Consider the following 21,562-nt stretch of genomic DNA (forward strand, 5'->3'; position numbering starts at 1 on the left):
ATAATCTTCATAATAATTACAGAGCAATTTTTTTTGTGTTCAATTTTTTAATATTTAACAAAAAAAAAAGGCTGTTATATTTTTATGACATCAAAGAAATGTCAATTATTAGGCAAATATTATGTTATCAATGATTAAACAAACATTTTAAATTTTTTTCAATTCTTTTAAGATGAAATTAAGAACGATGTTCAGGTTGTTGTCACCATCTTTTTGTTTCACTTTTTTTAATGTTCTTGCTCCTTCAGTACAGGTCAAAATGTAATGATGGTGTAAATTATTTAAAAATGCAAGACCAATCAGTGAAAGAAAAAGAGCATCTTTTGATACTAAAAGGTATATTTGATTGCTTTTCTTTTTGTGTTTAAAAATATTGATGCCTCTTCTTAGCATTTTGTATTAATTTATTAGTAATGCGACTTACAAAACCTTCAATAAAGTCTCCACTCCATATCTCAGCAGAAGAACATGATCTGCCAGGTAATAAAAAATATTTTTAACATGGTTTCTTAGAAAAAATATTACCAATATTATTAGTAAATTATTATTTCTTATGAACCTGATGTTTTGATGATTGAGCTACAATAATCACATATTTTTCAAATACTTTAGTGAATATTTTTTATTGATTTTTTGTATATCTGTTAATTTTTCCTTACTTCCTATGGGGATTATAGTAGTTAAAAATAAACTGGAATTTATATGTAATAATAATGTTCAGGTTTTCTTCTACTAGTGGAATTTATCTGGAAAATTCTTCTAACTGCTAGTCATTGTGATAACTGAATTTTTTTTTTTTTTCTAATTTTTTTTGTGGAATGTTGTTTTGTAATTTTAACTGTATAACTGAATTGAAAATCTTAGTGTTAAAAGTACTTAACTCACATTTTTGTCAAAATCAAACCAAACAGCCATTGCTACTTTTCTGGTTAACTGTATGTACTGTTTAAATATGGAAGCTTAATTGTGTACCTAAGTCCCCTTTCTAAGCAAACCAAAAAAAAGAAACACCAACTTTTGTGAACAAAAAGGTAATTAAGTCCAATGTTTCAGTGTTAAAAGTTTTTAACTTCACTTATCCAATCATTTTGTTCCATTTGATCAGCTGGTTTTATCTTCTAAACCTAAAACAATGGCAGAGTGAGAAAATGTGCAAATGGATGAAAATCAACCTTAGGCAAAAAAAAGAAAAAATTGATAAGAAATGAAATCAAAATAGCTAAAGTTAGAGGTAATTGTTAATCCATTTATGTTAGTTTTAAACACTTGTATTTAAATTCAGGAAAAATCTACGGCATAAGTCTGATCAGAAAGAGATCTAGATTTCTAGATCATATATAACACAAAAGTTAAACACTCCATCTATATAATAGTATTACGTATTAGATTTGCGTTGGAATATAAAGTGCTTTACAATTTTAAATGGCATTTAAAAAATTTTATTTACAAAAATTATAAAAAAAAGTTAATTTTAATGACTTTTTTTCTTTGAACGAAGTCTTAAGAAATCAATTGATTTTGTGCAAACTTGCAAAATACAACTAATCCAATCCTTCAAAAAAAAAAAAAGGAAAATTTGAAAATAATTCCTCAAGTTAGCTGTTAAAGCTAGGACAATTTGACAGTTACTGTTAGACTTTTATTTGACTGTTAGTGACAATGTTATATATTTTTAGATTAATGTTTAGATCTCGCTACTTAATTCGTATTTTAACTCATCATGATTATTAGTATCATGATTTTTCATTACAGTATTGCACTTTTTCTTGTTTTTGTTTGTAATTTATTATTATTTTGTATTAAGAAAACTTATTACTAAGTTTAATATTATAAAATTGATAGTAACAAAAAAAAGTCTAATCTTTTCAGGAGAAGCACACTCATCTTATGGTGACAAGATCAAGCCATTAAAGGAGCCTTTTATTGTGGAATGTTGCTGTAAATGCTTTAAAAAACTTGCTGAAGATAAGAGATAAAGAATTTTCACAGCCTTTACTTCTCTTAAGGACCATGAGACACAAATGTGTACATACGTGGATGCATAAGTGTAAATCCTGACATTGGAATACGTAGAAAGCCAAGAAAAGAAAATGCTAAAGAGTGAAGCAGCTTTTCTTGTTCTGTAACTGCTCAGGAGTAGACTGGTTCCATATGTAAAGCAGCATTTCTTGGTATGTATGGCATAAAAGAATCAAGACTAAAAAGAAAAGTACTTAATTTTGTTACTTACAGATGGATGCAGTAAACACGGTAATCATAAAAAGATTGATGAAGATATTCAAAAGCATGTTTGTGACCACATAAGAATGTTTCCTGCACATGAAAGTCACTACAGCAGATCAAAGAATCTTCATAAGAAATATCTTGATGTCTCTCTATTGCTGAAATGCATCTTTTATCTATTTACAACAATCCTGAGCTGCATGAGACATGCAGATACTGGTTGTACCATGACATTTTTAACTTTGAGTTCAATATTAAATTCGGATTTCCTTGCTCTAACATTTGCGATAGATGTGAGAGATTTATTGCTGAAATAAAGGCTTCTGAAAATATTTTATTCAAAGACCTGAAAACACAGCATGAGCTTCACATCAGAAAAGCTGATGTATTTAATGTTCAGGTCACAGAGGCCAATTCAGCTGCAAAGCAAACTCAAGACACTGCAGTAATTTGTATGGACCTGCCCCTGCCTTAAACTGGTATTGGACAAGAGTATTATAAGAGACAACTCTGGATACATTGTTTGTGTATTAATGACAATGTAAATAATTTAGCAAAAATGTATTTGTATGCAGAACATCTTCCAGCCAAAGGCCCTAATGAGGTGATCTCTTATCTAGATCATTATATCTCTACACTTGATAATTTCATATCAAAGTTTTTCTTGTTTATGGATAACTGTTTCTCGCAGAATAAGAATTGGTATATATTTGCATATATGCAGGGCATTCTAAACAAAAGTCTCTTTCTGAAAACAGTGTATGTCAACTACCCACTTCCAGGACATAGCTGAATGCCATGTGATTGGAAATTTGGATGCATCAAAAAGCGGAGGCAAAAAAAGATAGGGTCATTGTCCCTTTGCAGTGGGTTCCCTCATTAAGGGGACAGATCTATCAAGCCCTTTTGATGTTGTGTATGTTGAACATCCCCTTACAGACAACATGATGGATGATGGGACTCCTGTTTTTAAAGTCCTTGACCTTAAAAAAGCATTTGACCCCCTTTTAAAACCCATCACAGGCATCAGTGAAGAGGAGCTAAGTTTGAAAGGGGCAAGGAACCCCTTAGCAGAAATTTAATGACATCTGACTGTTCAGATCTAGTACCAACATTTAAACGGGGGAAAAAAACTGTCTACCCTTTTATCCATCAAGCCCAATAGGGCATATGTCAATTTCCTGCCTGTAAAGACTCTGAAAGCTAATGACATAAGGGAACTTTTAAATTACGTAAATATTTCAGCTGAAGCCACTTTTTATGATTACATCAGAGGCAAAGACACAGCTCTTGAAGATAGCAGTGACACTGTAGATGTCGAATAGTTTTTTTTTTTTTATTTGTATTTAGAATTTTAATAAAGTGATATAAAAGTTCAGTGTTATGTTTTATTTTTATAGTTTTATGATACTAACTTATAAAAAACATGGTGCTAGCAACCTCATCCTATAAAATAAAAACCAACTAACTGCTACAAAACTGCTACTAGAAAAAGTACATAAGTTCAGTGTTGAATTTTGGTGCAAAAAGTACCTAAGTACTGAATTTGGACAAAAAGTACTGAAGTCAAAAAACAAAATAGTCATTATCTCAAAATAAGTCATGGGTTTATAGCTAAAATATGCCAATATATATTCATTTGACCCCTCTATATAAAAACAAATCACCAAAAATGGTTTCATCTTTATTGCCTGATTCTAGTGTCAGTTTGAATTTTCAAACTCCATTATCTCAAAACATATTTTGTGACTTAAGTACTTTTAGCAATGAGGTCTTTAGTTTTCTGAGATTTTAGTTTTCTGAGATTTTTGCTTTTCATTTTTAGGAGATTTATTTTATAATGAAATGATGAACGATATAGGTACTTTAAAAGGTGCAGAGGAAATAGCAATTGGAGAAATTCTTTCTCTACCACAAGCATTTGGGTAAATATAATTTAAGTTATAGACAATAGTATTAGGATTTTAAAAGTGGGTATACAGATTGTTTTTAATATTTTTTAAGGAGCATATATCTTGGAGAGACATTTTCTTGCTACATAAGCGTTCTTAATGACAGCAAGCAAAACTGTAAAGACATTTCTGTAAAAGTAAGTCTATATAAAATATTGTTTTACAGACCAAAAAAGGTTTCCTTAAACAATCAAAAAATCTCATCAGGTAAGTGTGCTCATGGCTGGAGCACAACAAAACTGAGTATGTTGAGTCCACAAACAAATTCTATTTGAATTTTCTTTGTTTAATGCTGATTTGGTGTGCAAAATGCTGCCTATCAAATTTAGTTTATTTGGTGTAGAGGTGGTTTTCTTCAATACTAATTTTATAGAACTTTTATTTGATTTTAGACTGATATGCAAACTGGGTCTCAGCGCTTTCAATTAACTGCTTTTAAGCCTAAAGATTCATTGTCACCTGATCAAAGTGTGGATGATGTCATAAGCTATGAAGTGAAAGAGCTTGGCACTCACATGTTCTTATTTATTTACTTAATTTTTATTGCTTCTTAGTCATAATTATTTTTATTTTTCATTTTATCTTAGAAAAAAAGAAAAAGGAAAAAGATTTACATAAATTATTATTTTATGCATTATTTTTTAGTCCTATTTGTGGTGTTACCTGTTCATCTACAAGTTTATTAATGCTTGGATTATCTTTTTAGCCTTATTTGTGCTGTTACTTATTCATCTGCAACTGGAGAAAAACTTTACATGAGACGTTTTTACAAATTTCAGGTATGATTGTTCTTTTTTTGTTCTTTGGGTTAAATTTTGGTTTACTTTTAGTATTAATGCTAACTTATTACTTTTCGTATTTATCCTAACTTATTAGCATTCATAAATATTTGATTCTTTAACAGTAAAAAAATATTTTTCATTAAGGTATTAAAACCACTAGAAGTAAAAACAAAGTTCTATAATGGTCAGGTATTCTTTTTTTATTTATTTTTTGTTGTTGTTGTTGTTGTTTTGATTTTTTTTACTATTTGTATCTACAAATTTTAAAAATTTCTTCTACAAAAAGTAAAGAAAAAAAAAAAAAAACTGAAAAATAATCAATTTAGGATTTTCAGCATATAACACAATGAAATGCTGTTTCAGAATGATATGGTGTTTCTTGAAGCACAAATTCAGAACATAACAACATCAACCATGTGCATGGAGCAAGTAACCCTTGAGCCATCACAGTATTATGATGTTCATTCTCTCAATTTTTACACTGCAAATGATAATACAATAGAGGTATTTGGTTGCAGTTATATGAACCCAATGGATACAAGGCAATACCTATACAAACTCCTTCCTAAACATGAAGCTATGAAAGATCTCAAAACTAAGGTCTGGTTTTGTGAATAAGTTATTACTTTTATACATTTTAGATACAATGACCCTATTAAGAAGAAATGCTTTTATTATTATTACTTTTTTTTTTGTACAGCCTTCTTTGCCTATTGGAAAACTGGACATTGTTTGGAGAACAAATTTTGGAGAAACAGGTCGTTTGCAGACAAGCCAACTTCAAAGAGCGGTATGAAGATTGCAATGTTTCTTACTAAAATAATATTTTTGGCAAATTTTTATATTGTTTGTTTTGCAAGAACATGATCCGCATGTTACAATATAAATACATGAAGGTTCATAATTTATACATGAGGTGTTATAATAAAGTGAAAAAAGTTATTTGTTTTTAAATTATCTGTTGTTTTGTTCTCTGTTGTATTTTTATCTGTTGTATTGTGTTGTTCTTTTCAGGCTCCATCAGAACGCGATGTAAAACTTGTTCTTCTTGAAGCACCTGATGTTGTTAGTTTAGAAAATCAGTTTCAAATAAAATGCAGATTGGAAAATTCAAGGTATTTTTTATTAAGAGCTAAATTATGATTAAGGCAAACGCTAACAAAAATATTTAAAGAACCTGTCTAATTACTATAATAACCTGTCTTATTATTATAATAATTCATATTTACCTTAGTTTTTCAAAATATATTTACTTTAATTATAAAAAATATTTGAAATGAAAAATGGTTTTAAATTTTTTTTTCAATCTGTATAAAAAAAAGTTCTGCAAAAATTGAAGCCAAGTTATTTCTTGCGAATCCTCCTAACAATTCTGTCCTATGGTGTGGAGTGTCGGGGAAGGTATTCCTTAATACTTATTATTAGTAATATTTTTTCTTTGGTTTAATGGTTCACCATTTGTGCCTGTTATGTTTTAGATTCTTGGACCATTACCTCCAAACTCTTACTTAGATATTACTCTTCCCTTATTAGCCATTAGACCTGGTTTCCATGTAAGTTTCTTTACTTGAAATATTTAAATAAATTATTTTTGTTGGTATTTTTTTTTTTATTAAAGTAATTCCCATTTTCATAAATCTTTATAAATTTTTTATGAAAATTATTCAACAGGTTTTTAATGACTATTTTTAATTATAGTCAATTGGTGGCATGAAAATCCTTGACCTAAATAGCTCTAGAGTTCATGAATTTGATGATATTTTTAAACTGCTTGTTTGCACAACAAATGATACACCATTTCAATGAAAATTTTTCCAATGGTAATATGAATATGAATAAAAATAATAATATGAATAATAACAATAATAACAATAATAGCAATAAAATGATAGTGTTACATGTGAACTCTAGTGATAATATTCTAAATATGTATATGTATATATCAAGTGATAATACTCGCAAAGATGTTGTGTTTATGCAAGTATCTTATGCAAAGTGTTATAGGTGAATTGTATATATGATTTTTTTGGATGCTTGGTAATTGTTAAAATTTCAGTCAATAAATCATTATTTCAATTTTTTTTTTTTTTTTTTTTTTTTTTTTTTTTTTTTTCATCTAATTATTTTCAGTTAGATAAATATGTAAAAAACATAAAAAGAGACACTCAAAGTAATTTTTTGGTTAGACTTTAATCTTATAATACCCTTACAATGCAAAATTGTATAATACCCTTATAATGCAAAATGGTTTTTAGAAACATTAATTGATTCTAAACCATATAAAAAGCATAAAATTTTATCCAGCATGGAATTGGAAGAGAAACTCCAAACTTACTATAAAAACATGCAGAAGCATTTCCAAAACTTTGGTCGTACAAAAGAATTTACGGGACATTCTGCAAAGGTATTTTAAAATATTTTGTTGTGTGTTTTTTTTTGTTTTTTTTTTTGTTTTACATGGTTATGTAGCTTTTTTGAATTTGACTAAGGTGCACTCAGTTGGCTGGAATTGCAATGGTCGCCATCTAGCTTCTTGTTCATTTGATAAAACAGTTAGTATATATACCTTGGATAAAGACAGACTTGTAAGTGCTTTTTATTGCCTTTTATAAATTTTACCATTATTTATCAAAATAAAACTCTTGCATTCCATTTTGCACTCAGGCTTTGTTTAACTTTACAGAAAAAAATTTAAAATTTTCTATAGCATTTATCAACTACCATGAAAGGTCACAGTGATAGTGTTGATCAACTATGTTGGCATCCTTCAAACCCAAACCTCCTTGTTACAGCTTCTGGTGATAAAACTGTTCGAGTTTGGGACTCAAGAGGTTTTTTTTTCATTTTTGCCACCTACCATTTAACATAAATTTATCATTACTTGTCTTCTTTACCTTTCCCTCCTCTATCCTTCCCTAAACAATCCCACCTTACAAAAACCAAATTATTTTCGATTATGATGTAAAAAATTGAATATTTATTAGTTTTTACATAAAAAAAATTGCAGACAGACAGTTCTAAATTAACTCTTTTTACCTAAATATGGTTTAAAAAATTCTTTTTGCATTACAATATTTTAGTTAGCAGCGGTAAATCAATAGACGAAGTAAAAACTAGAGGAGAAAATATCAATATATGTTGGAGTCCAAATGGGAAAACTATTGCAGTTGGAAACAAGGTAAGAGTTTTAATGATGCAAACTTAAATCATAAGTGCAGACCTTATCAAAGATAAATAAGCCTAAGAACTCAGCAATAGTTCATTTTGAATATATTCTAGTCAGATATGTGAATTATTAGCTATGTTTTTATTTTATTGTGGTTGTTTTTTTGGTCAGGGTTAAAGATTTTAGTTTAAATAGATTCAAAAAGTTATGTTTTTTTTTTTTGCCAAAAACATTCTCCTTATGAATTTTTTGACTTTCAGAAACTTGTTATTATTTATAGTGTATATTAACTTACTTATTATTTACTATAATCAAAACTTATCAGTAAAAATAAACTTAATATGTATTAGTCTGTTTAGCATTTCTGATTGTATTCCTCTATTAATTTGACACAAATAATGCATGATGCCCACAGTCCTGGAATTTCCTGGATTTTATAAGTGTCCTTCAACTTCCTGGAATGTCCTTGAGAATTAGATTGGCTCTCCTGGAATATCCTTGAAAAAATGTCCTGATATATCCTGGAATTGTTATTTTTCTAAACAAAGTTAAAAAATATATTATTAAAAAAAAATGACAGTTGCATCTATTTCTATTTGTTCTATTTGTAAGAAAGAAATTCATTCTTAGAAATTATCCTATATTTATAACAAATTCTTAGAATTCAGTAGGAATATGGGATAGAATGCTTTCAAAGGTCTTCTCAAAAGTTAAAAAACATTCTAAATTATCTCCACTTGTTTATAATTTATTTTTTAACTATCAGAATCAATTATATTGCCACCTTCAGAAACTAATATGGTTCAGATTGTTGAAAAGCCATCTACTTCTAAAACATTAGATATAGTATTTATAAATGAACAACTTATGCTGAAATAAGATGGCTGTTACATGTAGCTTTGTCAAAACATTTTTGGCAATCTTGTGATGAATTAAACTCACTATTTATGAGAATGCTTTCTGATAGTAGTATTTTTTCAAATAAAATTTTAATAAAGTGGTACTAAGTGTGGGTTTTTTACAAAAGTTTGGTTTTGTGCCAAATGTTTATGACAATTGTTGTATAAAGAAATATCATTATCACCCGTCTTTGTCAAGAAATATCATTATCACCCGTCTTTGTCAAGAAATATCATTATCACCCGTCTTTGTCAAGAAATATCATTATCACCCGTCTTTGTCAAGAAATATCATTATCACCCGTCTTTTTAATGAGTCATTAAACTGTGCTCTGCAAAAAAGTTAAATGCATATTATTGTACAATTTGAAGCAGCAAAATAAATCAGATTTTTACAAGAAAAAATATGGAAATTTCTAAATGAATGCCCTTCACAAAGAGCAGTTTACAAGATGATTACTGAGACAAATGTTTGCCGATTACTTTATTGTGGCCGTCGTTGGGGTTGAAATCAAAACTGTCTTAAAAAAGCAGAAAATTTTTTTCCTGCGTAAGTTTATTGAACACTAAGCAATTTGCCAAAATCAAACAACCTCAGGGAAAGGGGTCTAATATTTTACAAGATTTTCACAAGAAAAAAGATTTTTTTTTTTTTTGCTAAATTAAATTTTGTTGAATTTATATCAGAAAAGTTAAATTTATTTCTAAAATGTTTTCAAACTGATGATCCCATAGTGTCATTTTTGTTTGATCTTTTAAATCACATGTTAGTTAGCATTCTTAATTTCTTTTTGTTAAATGATATATTGAACAGAGCTGTTACAATTTAAAAAAAATGAAGCTAAATTTTTCAGACATTATCCTTTATAAAAGAAAAGACACAATTGATATAAGTCTGTCTGATAATATGGAAGTTCAAAAGACTATCAGCATCAAAAAAAAAAGAGCACAATTTCAAAACTCTACAAAGAAGTTATTTCTATGTTTACTTTTTACTCACATGAAAAATCACCAATAAAAATCTTCCTGCCAGGTGTTCATCTTATCTAGATCAAGTTACGTTTGCTGATAGCAGCAGACTAGGGGTAGCAAGTTAAAGTTTTCTTAAATTTGTTGGCTCTAGATATTTAAATTCAAAGGTTGGAGACAAAGCCAATGAAGAGTTTTTTCAATTTATAAAAAATGTTTATAAACATGAGGCAGAGTTTTCTTCATTCAAAAAATATAAAGAGAGCTTGAATATTTTCTTTGCTCAGCATATACCTGTAAACCTGTAATCATTGCCTTTTGATGTCTTCATTCTTTTATTTTGTTTGTGTGATTGTGAAGCTGCTTTTGAACATGGAGTTAAAATAAATAAAGATAATTTAGCTGAAAATTTAAATGAAGAGTATTAAATTGCTTTATGAATTGTAAATGATCACATGTCATCAAAGAAACAAAATGCTGTAGATATTCCAATTATTAGAGAAATGTTAGAATCTGTTAGATTGCTAGAATTCAATATGAAGTTGCATTAGAAAGTTTTAAAAAAAATTAAAGAACTGTCAACACTCAGTTTGGAAAGAAAAGCTGTTTCTAATGATATTGGTCACATTGTTCAAAAAAAGAAGCTACTACAACTATCAGTTGATGATTTAATAAGAGGCAGACAGTTACACATTTAAAGTGGAGGAAAAAAAGGATATGAGCTTGATAATTACTTGGAGTCATTTAAGAATGTTATCAAAAGATAAATTTTTAAAGTTTCAGGAGTTTGATATTTATATTTGAAAAGAGATTTATATTTGAAAAGAGATTCAAGTTTTATATTCTTATTTCTCAAATTTTATTTTTGTTTTCATTTTGGTCAAAAAAGTTTAAATCATCTCTAAATTGTATTCTTAACATTTTTCTTTTTTTTTTTTTTTTTAGTCTCTTGCGTTGCAAGTGATCATAGCGTTTTACCACATTGTCTAAGATCCATGAGTGGGTTTTGTTGAAGGAATCACCATCACTGCCTTTGATTTTGCTTCTGTGACTGTTGACTCACTTTTTACATCTTTTGATGTGTCATCTTTGTCATTAGGAATAACATGATTCTGTTTACCTTACAACTGAGGTTTGCCATTAGACTCATACCTACCAAATTTTTCTGCTAGTGTTCCAAGAGTTCTTGGAACTCCTTTTTTTTGCCATTGTTATATCTATATCATTGGTGTAGCAAAAAAAAATATTTTGTTCTATGGCCTTTTTTTAAAAAAAAGTTTCATTGAAAGTTTACATAAAAAGTCTAGGTGGCAATTTTAATTTAAAAGGTTCTTATAGATAATCCTAGGATGATGTTGATGAACTTGAGGCCAGAGACCAAGGTAAACTTCATTTGATTGAGGTGAAAGAGTTAGAAAAGTGCGTTCAGATTTTGATGGTTCTCCTTTAGTTTTTGAACTGTGCCAATGAACTGTATGATCACCTGGTTGACCTCATTATCCTTTTGGTTCCTAGGTTGAAAATCAAATGTTGATAGTTTAAATATATTCATGATGATCTTTAGAGATCCTTGTCCTCTATCAGTACCAACATATACAACAGCATGAAGAAGATCCAATTCCCTGAAAGAGTGCACTTCATTTACTAGCATAAAGAACTCAGTACAATAAACAATATCTTTTTCAACAAAGTTTTTGACACTCTTTAGTTGACATTTCTTATTCTTTTAGAAGATATCTAAGAAGTGGCAATTTATCTTTTTCAATACTCCTTAACACCACATAATCTGATAGGTCAAAGTTTACTTTCAAATTTAAGATGTTTTCACTTCTTCTCACAGGGATCTGTTCCTGTGCTTTTTGACAGGAAGAACATATCCTCTTGTTTCAAGGCTTATGTTCCTATTGTCTCCAACAGTAAATATTTCTTTAAGTACAAAAGAAACAACTCAATCAGTCTTGGGTTCGTTAGATTTGATAAGAGCAAGGGTGACAAATACCAGGATTAATCATTTAAATTATAGTTTTTTTTCACCTTTTTGTTCTTCTTTGCTTACGGCTACTTGGTTTCTTTCAGTCAACATAACATAACATCACATTTCAGCTTTCTGCCCCAGTGCTCTGAGCTATGACTTAATACACTTAAAAAAGTTATGACTTTCATGGGCTAAACTTGTTTGTAAAAAGTTCCCTAATAGTTTTAGTTATATATGTGTAGAGTTGGTAGTTAAAAGAAAAGTATCAGCTAAGTTAAGTTTTTTAGTTTTTAATTTAGCTTACTTACAGTGTTTTTAAATACAATTGAAATCATAGTGAGAGAGCTGTAAATGATACAAAAAAAAACTGATGCCAGATACAGTTTCAGCACTCAAAATACATAAGAATCAGCTTGTAAAAAACATCAGGAGTTGATATTAAACACAAACATAAAACTGGTTGTAATATTTTTTTTTAGGAAGATTTGATTACTTTTATTGATACAAAAGCATTCAAGATCATTGCTGAAGAACAGTTTAAGTTCGAGGTAAATGCTTAGTTGAATCTTTGTTTACTCATTAAAACTGTTGAATCAAAAGAGTGACATTTTACTTTGCATTTAGGTAAATGAGATTTCTTGGAATAACACTAACGATCTGTTTTTCCTTACAAATGGTCATGGCCATATCAATATTTTGAGGTATCAGTATTTTGAGGTATCAATATTTTGAGGTTTGAGTATCATTTACAAACATAGACCAATTTTGATGTAATTTTAGCTTTATCATTCACTAAGAGTGAATTTCTACTTTTTGAGCTGCGGCAGAGAATCCTGAGATGTGCCGAAGAGCTCTTAGATCTTTGTATAACTGAATATCGTTAACTTTAAATTCTCTTATTTTATTTGACATCATTTGCCTAATTTATTTATATCTTTTCTTTTCCTACTTGCTTTTCAAAACTCTGTTATTTAAAAGAAACCTAATGATAATAGATTCTTTATTCAACCAACTAAACGGGTTCATTTTAATTTGTTTTAGTTTGTTCTTTCTCTTTTCGTTATCAATCCTATTTCTGGTCTGGCTTTTCTAATATTTTACCAATTGGGAGATGTAATATCAAAACCACTATCTAAAGTTTGAGTGAAGCTCTGGAAAAATAATTTCTTCTTGAAGCGTTTACTTTTAAATTTTGCAAGCAACCTTTTTTTTTTTTCAAAAGTGTATTTGGAAAATAGGGAATATTAACTTTATCCCAATGATGTTGCAGCCAGCTTAGATTTTAAAGTGTTGCTTTGAGCACGAAATGTCTCCTTAACTTTAGAAAGTTCTTTATAGAAACCATAAGTCCCTTTTAAATGATACCTTAAAATGCATGGCACAAACTTAAAAGTTTTAACCAAAAACCATTCAAAAATGCAGCTTAATATCACTAAATCAAAATTTGAAAAAGAGCTAAAATAATGTTGAAGGGAGCCATTTTTAAAATTCTATAAACATATTTAGTAGTGGACAGAGCTTGTTTTTAAATTTTCTAAATGATGCAAACATTTTGTTTGTTAATTTCAACACTTGCACACACTTTTTTGCAGACTCTGAGATTTTTTTTTTGCAGACTCTCTGAGATTTTTTTGCAGAATCTCTGAGATTTTCTGATTTGATTTCTCTTTCTTTCTGTTTAAGAAGTAGCTCTTTTTTTTTTTTTTTTTTGATCTTGTTTTTACTTTGAAACGCTATTAATTTAACAAATAATATAAAACAAAGAATATAAGTTTGTTAATATACCTAGTTACATACACCTTTTTAAATGTTTATTTATTGTTATTATTATTCATTGTTTATGATTAAAATATAAATTATGGATAGCTGTTGTGGATGTATATTTTGCAGAACAGATTAAAAACCAGACTAGCATTTACTAAAATATTTTAGTTGTAATTTTGTATGTTACACTCTTGCAACAAACTGTTAAATGCTTTAGAAACTGCATAAGTGCAACTCAATTTTAAATGAAAAACAACGCTTTTGAAACTTGATTCTTTTTTTTTTTTGATAAGATATTTTGCGAAATATCGTTTATGCTCTATATGCAGCTATAAGAATAAGTTTTATATGTAACTATAAGAATAAGTTGAGTTCTAAAACTGTTTTAAACATTTTCAGCTATCCTGATCTGAAGCAAATACAGACTTTAAATGCGCATCCTGCAAATTGCATTTGTATTAAGTTTGATCCTAAAGGGAGGTGAGCGAAAAGTTCTTGTGTGTGTTGTGTTTAAAAACTTGTTGATAATAAGGTCCTCTAGTTTTTTTATACATAAAGAGATTACGTTAGTGTATTGTTGAGACCGTCAACGTTTTAGATACTTCGCTACCGGAAGTGCTGATGCCTTGGTGAGCTTATGGGATCTTGATGAACTATGTTGTGTACATTGCTTTTCCAGACTGGAGTAAGTTGTTTGTTTTTTTTAATAAACGAGCTTTCTTTTTCATTTTTTTTTTTTTTTTTTTCTTTTTTTTTTTTGCATATTTGCATGTTGTTTGCGGTAAGTAGCGTCAAATGCCTTTGTGTTTTTTTTTTTTAAATGCAGCTGGCCCGTCCGCACCTTGAGTTTCAGTTACGATGGGAAGATGCTTGCTTCAGCCTCAGAAGATTTGTTTATTGATATTGTAATACCCCTTAACTAACTTCTGATGATCGCTTCTAATTTTTTAGATTTCTATAATCATTGTACTTATAAAAATAAGATCATTTTTATGAATCTTCTGATTTTTTCGTATATATAACTATTTTTTAACCAGTCAACAATTTTTTTGACATAGTGTTGATTGGTTAAGTGTAATTTTTTATCGTTTTCTACTTGCAATTCTTTTTATTATTTGCCGCATAAAATTTCAGGCGATGGTTGAAACGGGAGAGCAAATCTGTGAAGTTCCATGTTCAACTCCGACTTTCACAGTAGCGTGGCATCCTTCAGAGTATCTACTTGCTTTTGCTTGCGATGATAAGGTAAATAAGTGAAAGAATCGTATTTTTCCATTCATTTTTCTTTCATACCTGAACGTTAAGATATACTTATTGAGTGCAAATTTTTATGTTTTTATGTTAACTTTTTTTACTTTTATTATTATTATTTATATAGGATAAGCATGAGCGAGATGCTGGCACTGTTAAACTTTTCGGTATGCAAAACACCTAAAATGGTGTTCCTCAGATCGCCGTGAATAAAAACCTTTAGACGAAGACCTTTCCCAAGAACAAAAGAAGACATTCTAGGTCTAAAAGGTCCACATGTTTTTTGAGCAGATATGTTGGTAGTAAGTTCAACAAACTCACAGTGAAGAACTTTGATTGTCTTGTTTTTTCCTCAAAAAATCGATTGTCAAATAAAATTCTGTAAAAACAAAAGAAAAAACGAGTTGTATTGTGGAACATCGTGATTTACACGGCGTTTTTTTTTTTAAAAAAAAATCTCAAGTAAACGTTGAATGTATTTCAACGTTCGTTGCTTCCACACGATCTTTATCTCAATTGTTCTTTTTCTTTTATTTTTAATGGTATTACTTTATTAGTATTTCCATTTTTACAATTAATTTGATGCCATTAACAAAATACTTCTTTAAAAGGTTGGATTTGAAGTATGCTAGAAGAATTTCTTTAATAAATAAATGAATAATTCTATAAAGATAGGGGAAGAAATGCTGGCAGTTTATCAGTTATTTTTAGGAAACAAAAAAATTGTTTTTAGGAAATAGCATCTAGAGGGAGAAATCATTATTTTAGATTATTTTAAAACTCTTTCTTGCAAATATAATTACAGAACTTATTTTCTAGAAATAATGATTTTAAGCATCCTCAGTGGGTTGATGAAACTGACTGTGTCTCCGGTTATTCAGACTAGTGTAAGGAATTATGCTGTTCCAAAAAGAAAGTTGATAAGAAAACCGGTTTTCGTTTACACAAATTCCATGAAATCTCGATACAGAGGAAATCCACACCCAAGGTTCGTGTATTTTATGAGTTTTTTTTGTTTTGTTTTGTTTTTTTTCTTCATTAATTAGGGTTCTTTTAATTCTTACGTTTTTATGAAAGGTTGAAAATGCTTTTACTACAAGATGTCAAAGGTCTAGGGGAAAAAGATGAGGTTGTTCAGGTGAAAAGAGGACGCGGGCGTAATGATCTTATTCCTAATAAATTAGCAATTTATGCAACACCTGAAAATCTTCTGAAACGTGGAATGGATCCCTCCATATTAAAGACAAGCGGTTCTAAACTTCCTAGTAATGTAGTGAAATATTTAAAAAAGAGTGTTGTTAAGTTATACGCACCTTATGCTGATGATGATTTCTTTATCACGAGGCACGATATTGCTGAATATTTTTTGCGTCATTCAAGTTTATACGTTCCGATCTATTGCATCCATATACGAGAGGCTGAAAATGAAATCATTTCAAAGTTAGGAAGTTATACATTAGAAATCACCATTAACAATTTATTGACTGTTCCTATTCCCGTAGAAGTTCTTCCAAGAGAAAGATTGACCGAAGATAATTGACGGCGCATTTCTTTGCAAGTGCTTTTTAATAAGCTCAGCTTATTTTTGAACCCTCGTGAATAAGAATTTAGAGGACGAGCGACGTCTTTTAGATGAAATTTTATATTAGTTTAACAGCAATATATCTACGTAAAAATGCTGACCCTTTTTTGTTTTTGCGTTGTTTGAGCATGTGTTGAAATGTAAGCTTAGGCAAATGCAAAGTGGATGTTTTGATAGAAGTTTAAATCCGATATCAAGATATTTAATCCGTTGATGTGTTGACAGGAATTACAAATGTAATCACGTAAAAGGTTAAAGGTTAACTTTGCGAAGCGAAATATGTTATATTTACTGCGAAATTTATATTTGTGTGCCGATATAACTTTTTTAATCGTTGTGTCTACGCACCGAATTAACTCTTCTAATCGTTATATGGCCAAGATGAATTAATTAGTGTCGTTTTGTTCGATCCAACTTTGTGTGTGCATATATTGAAAGCGGTGCTTTAGAGAGTTGAAAAACTGAAGTGTGTGTTGGGAGTTATGTGAAATTGCATATCATTTACCCGAGGTATAAATCTGTCACGCTTAAAAAGTTACTTATCTTACATCATATTGCTTACAAAAATTCCGCACATTATCGGTCTCGCTAATTTACACCTGAAATAAAAAAACACTTAAATCGAATGTACTTTGCTAATGCATATCACGAATACTTATCGAATATTTCCGTAATATTAACTGATTATCTGAAACTAATAATAGCATACTATAAACAAGTTGTATGCATGTTTTTTAGCTTTAACAAATTTGATAGATATTTTTTAATTTCACATTAAACCAACTTCATTTGAAATTCTTTTATTTAACATATGCAAAGATCAGTTTGAGATTTTCATGACGTTAATGGAATTGTCATATTTAAGATAATAAAGTCTAAGCCCTAGTAACAAGAGTACCTACTATCAAAATACTATCACAGTCACATAAACGCGTATCACTTCTAAATAATATCAAACTACTGTAACAAAAATAGAGATCTTATGATAGAATACAGCGTTTCGGGTTTCAAATCAAAGTTTCTCAATTTAGATTTTAAAAAACAGAAGGTCTAATTTAAATAGTTTCACGTGCGATGATAAATCGGGGTTTTTAATGTGAAATATGTTTGGATAGAAAGTTGTTTTTTCAAGTAATTTTGAGAATTCGTTGGTGTTTGTTGTGTGACGATTTCAAAGAAATCGTCACACAACAAACTTCAACGAATTCTCAAAATTACTTGAAAAACGATACTCTCCAAATGACACATTATGATGTTACTTAAACGCTTAGTAAAGACGCCATCATTGTTTCAACTTAGTGTTTAAAGATATCTACTTGATATAAGATCACCCTCCCCTTGCTCCCATTTTCCCTTTCCTCTCCCTCCCCAAAATCAAATAGATAAACGCGCTGTAGGGATTACATTTGAATTTCTTTTAAGATTTTTTTTTTAAAAAAAAGACTTAATTTTTTCCTTGATAAACCTCTTGGGAGAAACTTTCAAACGAAAACTTTTCAGTCTGTTAAAAAGAATAGCTGCAATAAAAGTGTTAGCCAATTGGATGTAAAGATCAAGACTCTATTCGTGCGCATAATCCGAGGATTACCTAATTGAATTCAATTGAATTGCTTAGTTAGGTGCACCTAATGCTAGTATCATTTTATTCGCAGTTCATTTTATGGAAATGAATTCAACTTTGTTTTAAGTCATGAGATACAAATATTCACTGAGTAATCTTACATTCCATAGGTAATTCGATTATTAGTTTGTCTACTTGATCAGCTTTACAAAGTATAGAGAAATTTTTTGAGTGAGCCTAAAGACAAGGAATATTTGTATTATATCATTTCAAAATAGAACATGAAATAAAACGAAATTAAAATTAAATTTTGCTTACTTTGCCTTTTTCTATTTTGAATGTATTTTATTAAAAAGGGTGTGTTGTTTAAACAAAACTTGAAAATGAAAATAAACTTCGTCAACTTCGAAACTGAAACAATGTAAATGTCACGTGTACGTGTTGTTCTAATAATCACGTGTACGTGTTGTTCTGATAAACGAAAATAGAGATTTAAAAAAAAAACCTGCTCAAAATCTTCGTAAATATATTGATAACTTAGGTTGAAATGCTTATAAATAGTATCCTTTCGTTTTTGTAATATTTGTATTAAAACGTTTTGAGTAAGAGAGCATTAGACTTATCGAGTCAAAGTTATAAAAATTTATGCAAAAAGATAAAATAAATTAGAAAGTTTCGAAATAATCAGTCAAAAAGATGCTATACAATTCGAATGAATTAAAACAAACTGTAAAGATAAACTGACGCGGTTTGTTTGCGACATACGTACTTTATCACAAATATTTCAAATATTTGCTATGCGGCTTATGAATTAAAAATCTTTGTTTTCAGAACAATACCTAAGATTTGAACAATTTCTTCGGTTTAACACGGAGAAGAGAATTTTCGTACTCGGCGCCATGGAATTTTTTAAATTTGTTGCTGATATAAATTGTATGCTGGTTTGCCGGCTTTTTCATTCAGTCTATTAGTGATATTAAATTTGTTTTAGAAAAAAGTTTGACGAAATATTTTCAATTTTTTTGAGGTTTTACAATTGTTGGCGAATAACATTATTGTTTAGATTATTTATTATTTTACTAATAAAGCAAAAGCTTTCTTTTCAGTTTCTATCGATGTCTCAAGTACGCATTTGCTGTAGATAAGTTTTGATATGTTTCTATTTAATTAGTTTTTTTCTTAAATGATTTTGTCATTATTTTGCGTTAATTAGACCGCAAGAATTTCCTTAGGAGTTTAAAAGCAATCTTTCTAAACGTAGTTGTTATTAACTCTTCATTGATTCCAAATTAAAATTTCTTACCATTCATTTTAAATCACGGTTTTGAAAAAAAAATAAATAAAAATGAATGTGTGTATATGTATGTATGTATTTATATATGTATATATATATGTACATACATACATACATACATACATACATACATACATACATACATACATACATACATACATACATACATACATACATACATACATACATACATACATACATACATACATACATACATACATACATACATACATACATACATACATACATACATACATACATACATACATACATACATACATACATACATACATACATACATACATACATACATACATACATACATACATACATGCATAAATTATTTGGAGACAAGTTGGGATTGATAAGTTAAATGATAAAAAAAAACTCCCAAGTCAAAAGAAGTTTTAAAACATAATTTCTAAAAAAATACATATCAGCATCAAGTGTTTGGTAGTCTAGGCGTCTTTAGGACAATTTTTTCCAGATAGTACTTGTTAAAAAATGCACCACTATTATTGCTAAGCTACAGATAAGCCCTCATTACGCACGCTTCTGAAGAATGTTTTAACAAAGACGTATACGTTCATTGATGTCAAAAGATTGTTAAACCTTTCTTAATTGTTTTAATAAAGTTGGTCTTCTTGAAGTAGTCATAACCATAAGGCTGATCATTTTAAAAGAGAATTTAATGCTTTTCTTTATCTAAAGCTCTGAAAAGGTTGAATTTAACCTAAAGTCTATGTAAAATATCTTTTACTAAAACGGTTGTCTTTGCAAGTATTTCGTTAGAATTAATTTAGACAGCATAGGATAAAATACTCTAGTTTATATAAAGTATTGAAAAACGTTTTTTTTTTAAAAAAGGTTAGAATAATGATAATTATTGAGATATTAGTAAAACAACACGGTTCTATTTTTAACTAATTTGCGTTTAATAAAAAGACGTTACTATGAAAACCTCGTTTTCAAAAGTTTGAAAAAAATCTTTTAAAATGAAGAATCCAATCAGAACAGCTTTTAAAACTTGAAACAATCTAAGAAAAGTATGGACCAATCGAGTAACGTCGTATTTGTTCTGCAAATAAATAGAAAGCACACGAGGTGCAAATGAATACAGAATGTTTCCGGATTTAGCAGTGACGTTAAGTTTGAACGCAGCGTAGAAAGCGTAAAATATAAGTAAAAGCGAATTTTTATATAAACAGAAAAACCCATGCCGAATGATCGCTACATTACCAACGATCACTTTAGCTTATTTCAAATTGAAGGTGATATTGTGAGTTCTGGTTGAAAATTGTGTATACTAAAGCTGGATAATGTATTGAAAGACTTATCATATAAGTTAATAAGTATATAATAATGATAATAATTACTCGATAATGCGTAGAGTTAGCTTTTTACTTTCATTATATTAGCTTTAACTTATAATATATAAGTAGTAATAATGGCATAAACACGTTTATTAAGTAGTACTGTTTATATTGTTGTTATAAAAAATATTTTGTTTTTGTTGTTATTAAAATTATTATTATTTATTATTATTATTTATTATTATTATTTATTATTATTATTTATTATTATTATTTATTATTATTATTGTTATTATTATTATTATTACTATTATTATTATTATTATTATTATCATCATCATCATCATCATCATCATCATCAACATCATCATCATCATTACTATTATTATTATAATGTATGTATGTATGTATGCATGTATGTATGTATGTATGTGTGTGTGTGTATGTATGTATGTATGTATGTATGTATGTATGTATGTATGTATGTAAATTGAAAGTTTCTATTTGTTTTCTCATCACACTATTGTTTATATTATCATTTAAATCATCCTGCAGTATTGTTTATGTTATATCACCCTATATTATATTTTATAAGCTCCCTCAGATTAATTAAAGTTTGTTGGAATCATTTATAAGATTATGCAATGAGTTAATGTTTTATAATTCACCATGCTTTGAAATAAATATTCCATAATGAAGTGTGCTCAGTTTTATTATTTTTCCAATAGTGAATGTTTTTAAAACCTTTTAACAATCACTTTCATATTTCAGTATGAAATTTGAAACTTTGTGTCATTCACTACCAGTGTTTACATATTGTGCTCATGTTTT

General features: G+C 28.8%; 3 protein-coding genes, 2 long non-coding RNA genes and 2 pseudogenes across 5 annotated transcripts; 6 read left to right on the forward strand and 1 right to left on the reverse strand.

Annotated features, from left to right (window-relative positions):
- The first annotated feature begins 172 nt into the window (after positions 1 to 172).
- LOC145181665 (trafficking protein particle complex subunit 13-like) lies at positions 173 to 7,037 on the forward strand. The gene is made up of 13 exons (XM_090071917.1): positions 173 to 336; positions 412 to 480; positions 4,049 to 4,148; positions 4,228 to 4,312; positions 4,568 to 4,692; positions 4,882 to 4,954; positions 5,102 to 5,146; positions 5,321 to 5,557; positions 5,658 to 5,747; positions 5,972 to 6,072; positions 6,280 to 6,358; positions 6,436 to 6,510; positions 6,656 to 7,037. Exons 1-13 carry the CDS (start codon positions 231 to 233, stop codon positions 6,761 to 6,763), a joined length of 1,293 nt encoding a protein of 430 aa, XP_089928043.1. The 5' UTR covers positions 173 to 230; the 3' UTR covers positions 6,764 to 7,037.
- On the forward strand, positions 1,681 to 3,676 carry LOC149879119 (uncharacterized; annotated as a pseudogene).
- A 9-nt stretch (positions 7,038 to 7,046) lies between the features above and the next one.
- On the forward strand, positions 7,047 to 15,410 carry LOC145181666 (THO complex subunit 3-like). The gene is made up of 11 exons (XM_090071918.1): positions 7,047 to 7,361; positions 7,447 to 7,542; positions 7,665 to 7,788; positions 8,038 to 8,135; positions 12,446 to 12,514; positions 12,591 to 12,667; positions 14,130 to 14,210; positions 14,329 to 14,415; positions 14,557 to 14,635; positions 14,865 to 14,975; positions 15,109 to 15,410. Exons 1-11 carry the CDS (start codon positions 7,263 to 7,265, stop codon positions 15,163 to 15,165), a joined length of 978 nt encoding a protein of 325 aa, XP_089928044.1. The 5' UTR covers positions 7,047 to 7,262; the 3' UTR covers positions 15,166 to 15,410.
- Positions 8,922 to 10,896, forward strand: LOC149879120 (uncharacterized; annotated as a pseudogene).
- Positions 14,718 to 16,404, reverse strand: LOC149879121 (uncharacterized). Its single transcript, XR_016446946.1, has 2 exons — positions 16,295 to 16,404; positions 14,718 to 15,023 (listed from the first exon to the last, which is right to left on the reverse strand). It is a non-coding gene; the product is annotated as an uncharacterized LOC149879121 (long non-coding RNA).
- On the forward strand, positions 15,554 to 16,659 carry LOC145181667 (uncharacterized). The gene is made up of 2 exons (XM_080056806.2): positions 15,554 to 15,969; positions 16,059 to 16,659. Exons 1-2 carry the CDS (start codon positions 15,806 to 15,808, stop codon positions 16,519 to 16,521), a joined length of 627 nt encoding a protein of 208 aa, XP_079912932.2. The 5' UTR covers positions 15,554 to 15,805; the 3' UTR covers positions 16,522 to 16,659.
- Positions 16,660 to 18,660: 2,001 nt separating this feature from the next.
- LOC149879122 (uncharacterized) lies at positions 18,661 to 20,803 on the forward strand. Its single transcript, XR_016446906.1, has 2 exons — positions 18,661 to 19,057; positions 19,231 to 20,803. It is a non-coding gene; the product is annotated as an uncharacterized LOC149879122 (long non-coding RNA).
- The last annotated feature ends 759 nt before the right edge of the window (positions 20,804 to 21,562 follow it).

This window comes from Hydra viridissima, unplaced genomic scaffold, assembly GCF_058129835.1.
Source record: "Hydra viridissima isolate aposymbiotic clone 2 unplaced genomic scaffold, HvirCarnegie_v1 scaffold_14, whole genome shotgun sequence".
Classification (NCBI taxonomy): domain Eukaryota; kingdom Metazoa; phylum Cnidaria; class Hydrozoa; order Anthoathecata; family Hydridae; genus Hydra; species Hydra viridissima.

Bases quoted from the DNA above. Each gene is read 5' to 3' on its own strand.
- LOC145181665 (XM_090071917.1), top strand. From the start codon at position 231: ATGTTCTTGCTCCTTCAGTACAGGTCAAAATGTAATGATGGTGTAAAT. The intron at 5,558-5,657 runs GTCTGGTTTTGT...TTTTTTGTACAG, and splicing joins TGAAAGATCTCAAAACTAAG to CCTTCTTTGCCTATTGGAAA. The intron at 6,359-6,435 runs GTATTCCTTAAT...GTTATGTTTTAG, and splicing joins GGTGTGGAGTGTCGGGGAAG to ATTCTTGGACCATTACCTCC.
- LOC145181666 (XM_090071918.1), top strand. From the start codon at position 7,263: ATGGAATTGGAAGAGAAACTCCAAACTTACTATAAAAACATGCAGAAG. The intron at 7,789-8,037 runs GTTTTTTTTTCA...ACAATATTTTAG, and splicing joins TCGAGTTTGGGACTCAAGAG to TTAGCAGCGGTAAATCAATA. The intron at 14,211-14,328 runs GTGAGCGAAAAG...TCAACGTTTTAG, and splicing joins AAGTTTGATCCTAAAGGGAG to ATACTTCGCTACCGGAAGTG.
- LOC145181667 (XM_080056806.2), top strand. From the start codon at position 15,806: ATGATTTTAAGCATCCTCAGTGGGTTGATGAAACTGACTGTGTCTCCG. The intron at 15,970-16,058 runs GTTCGTGTATTT...TTTTTATGAAAG, and splicing joins AGAGGAAATCCACACCCAAG to GTTGAAAATGCTTTTACTAC.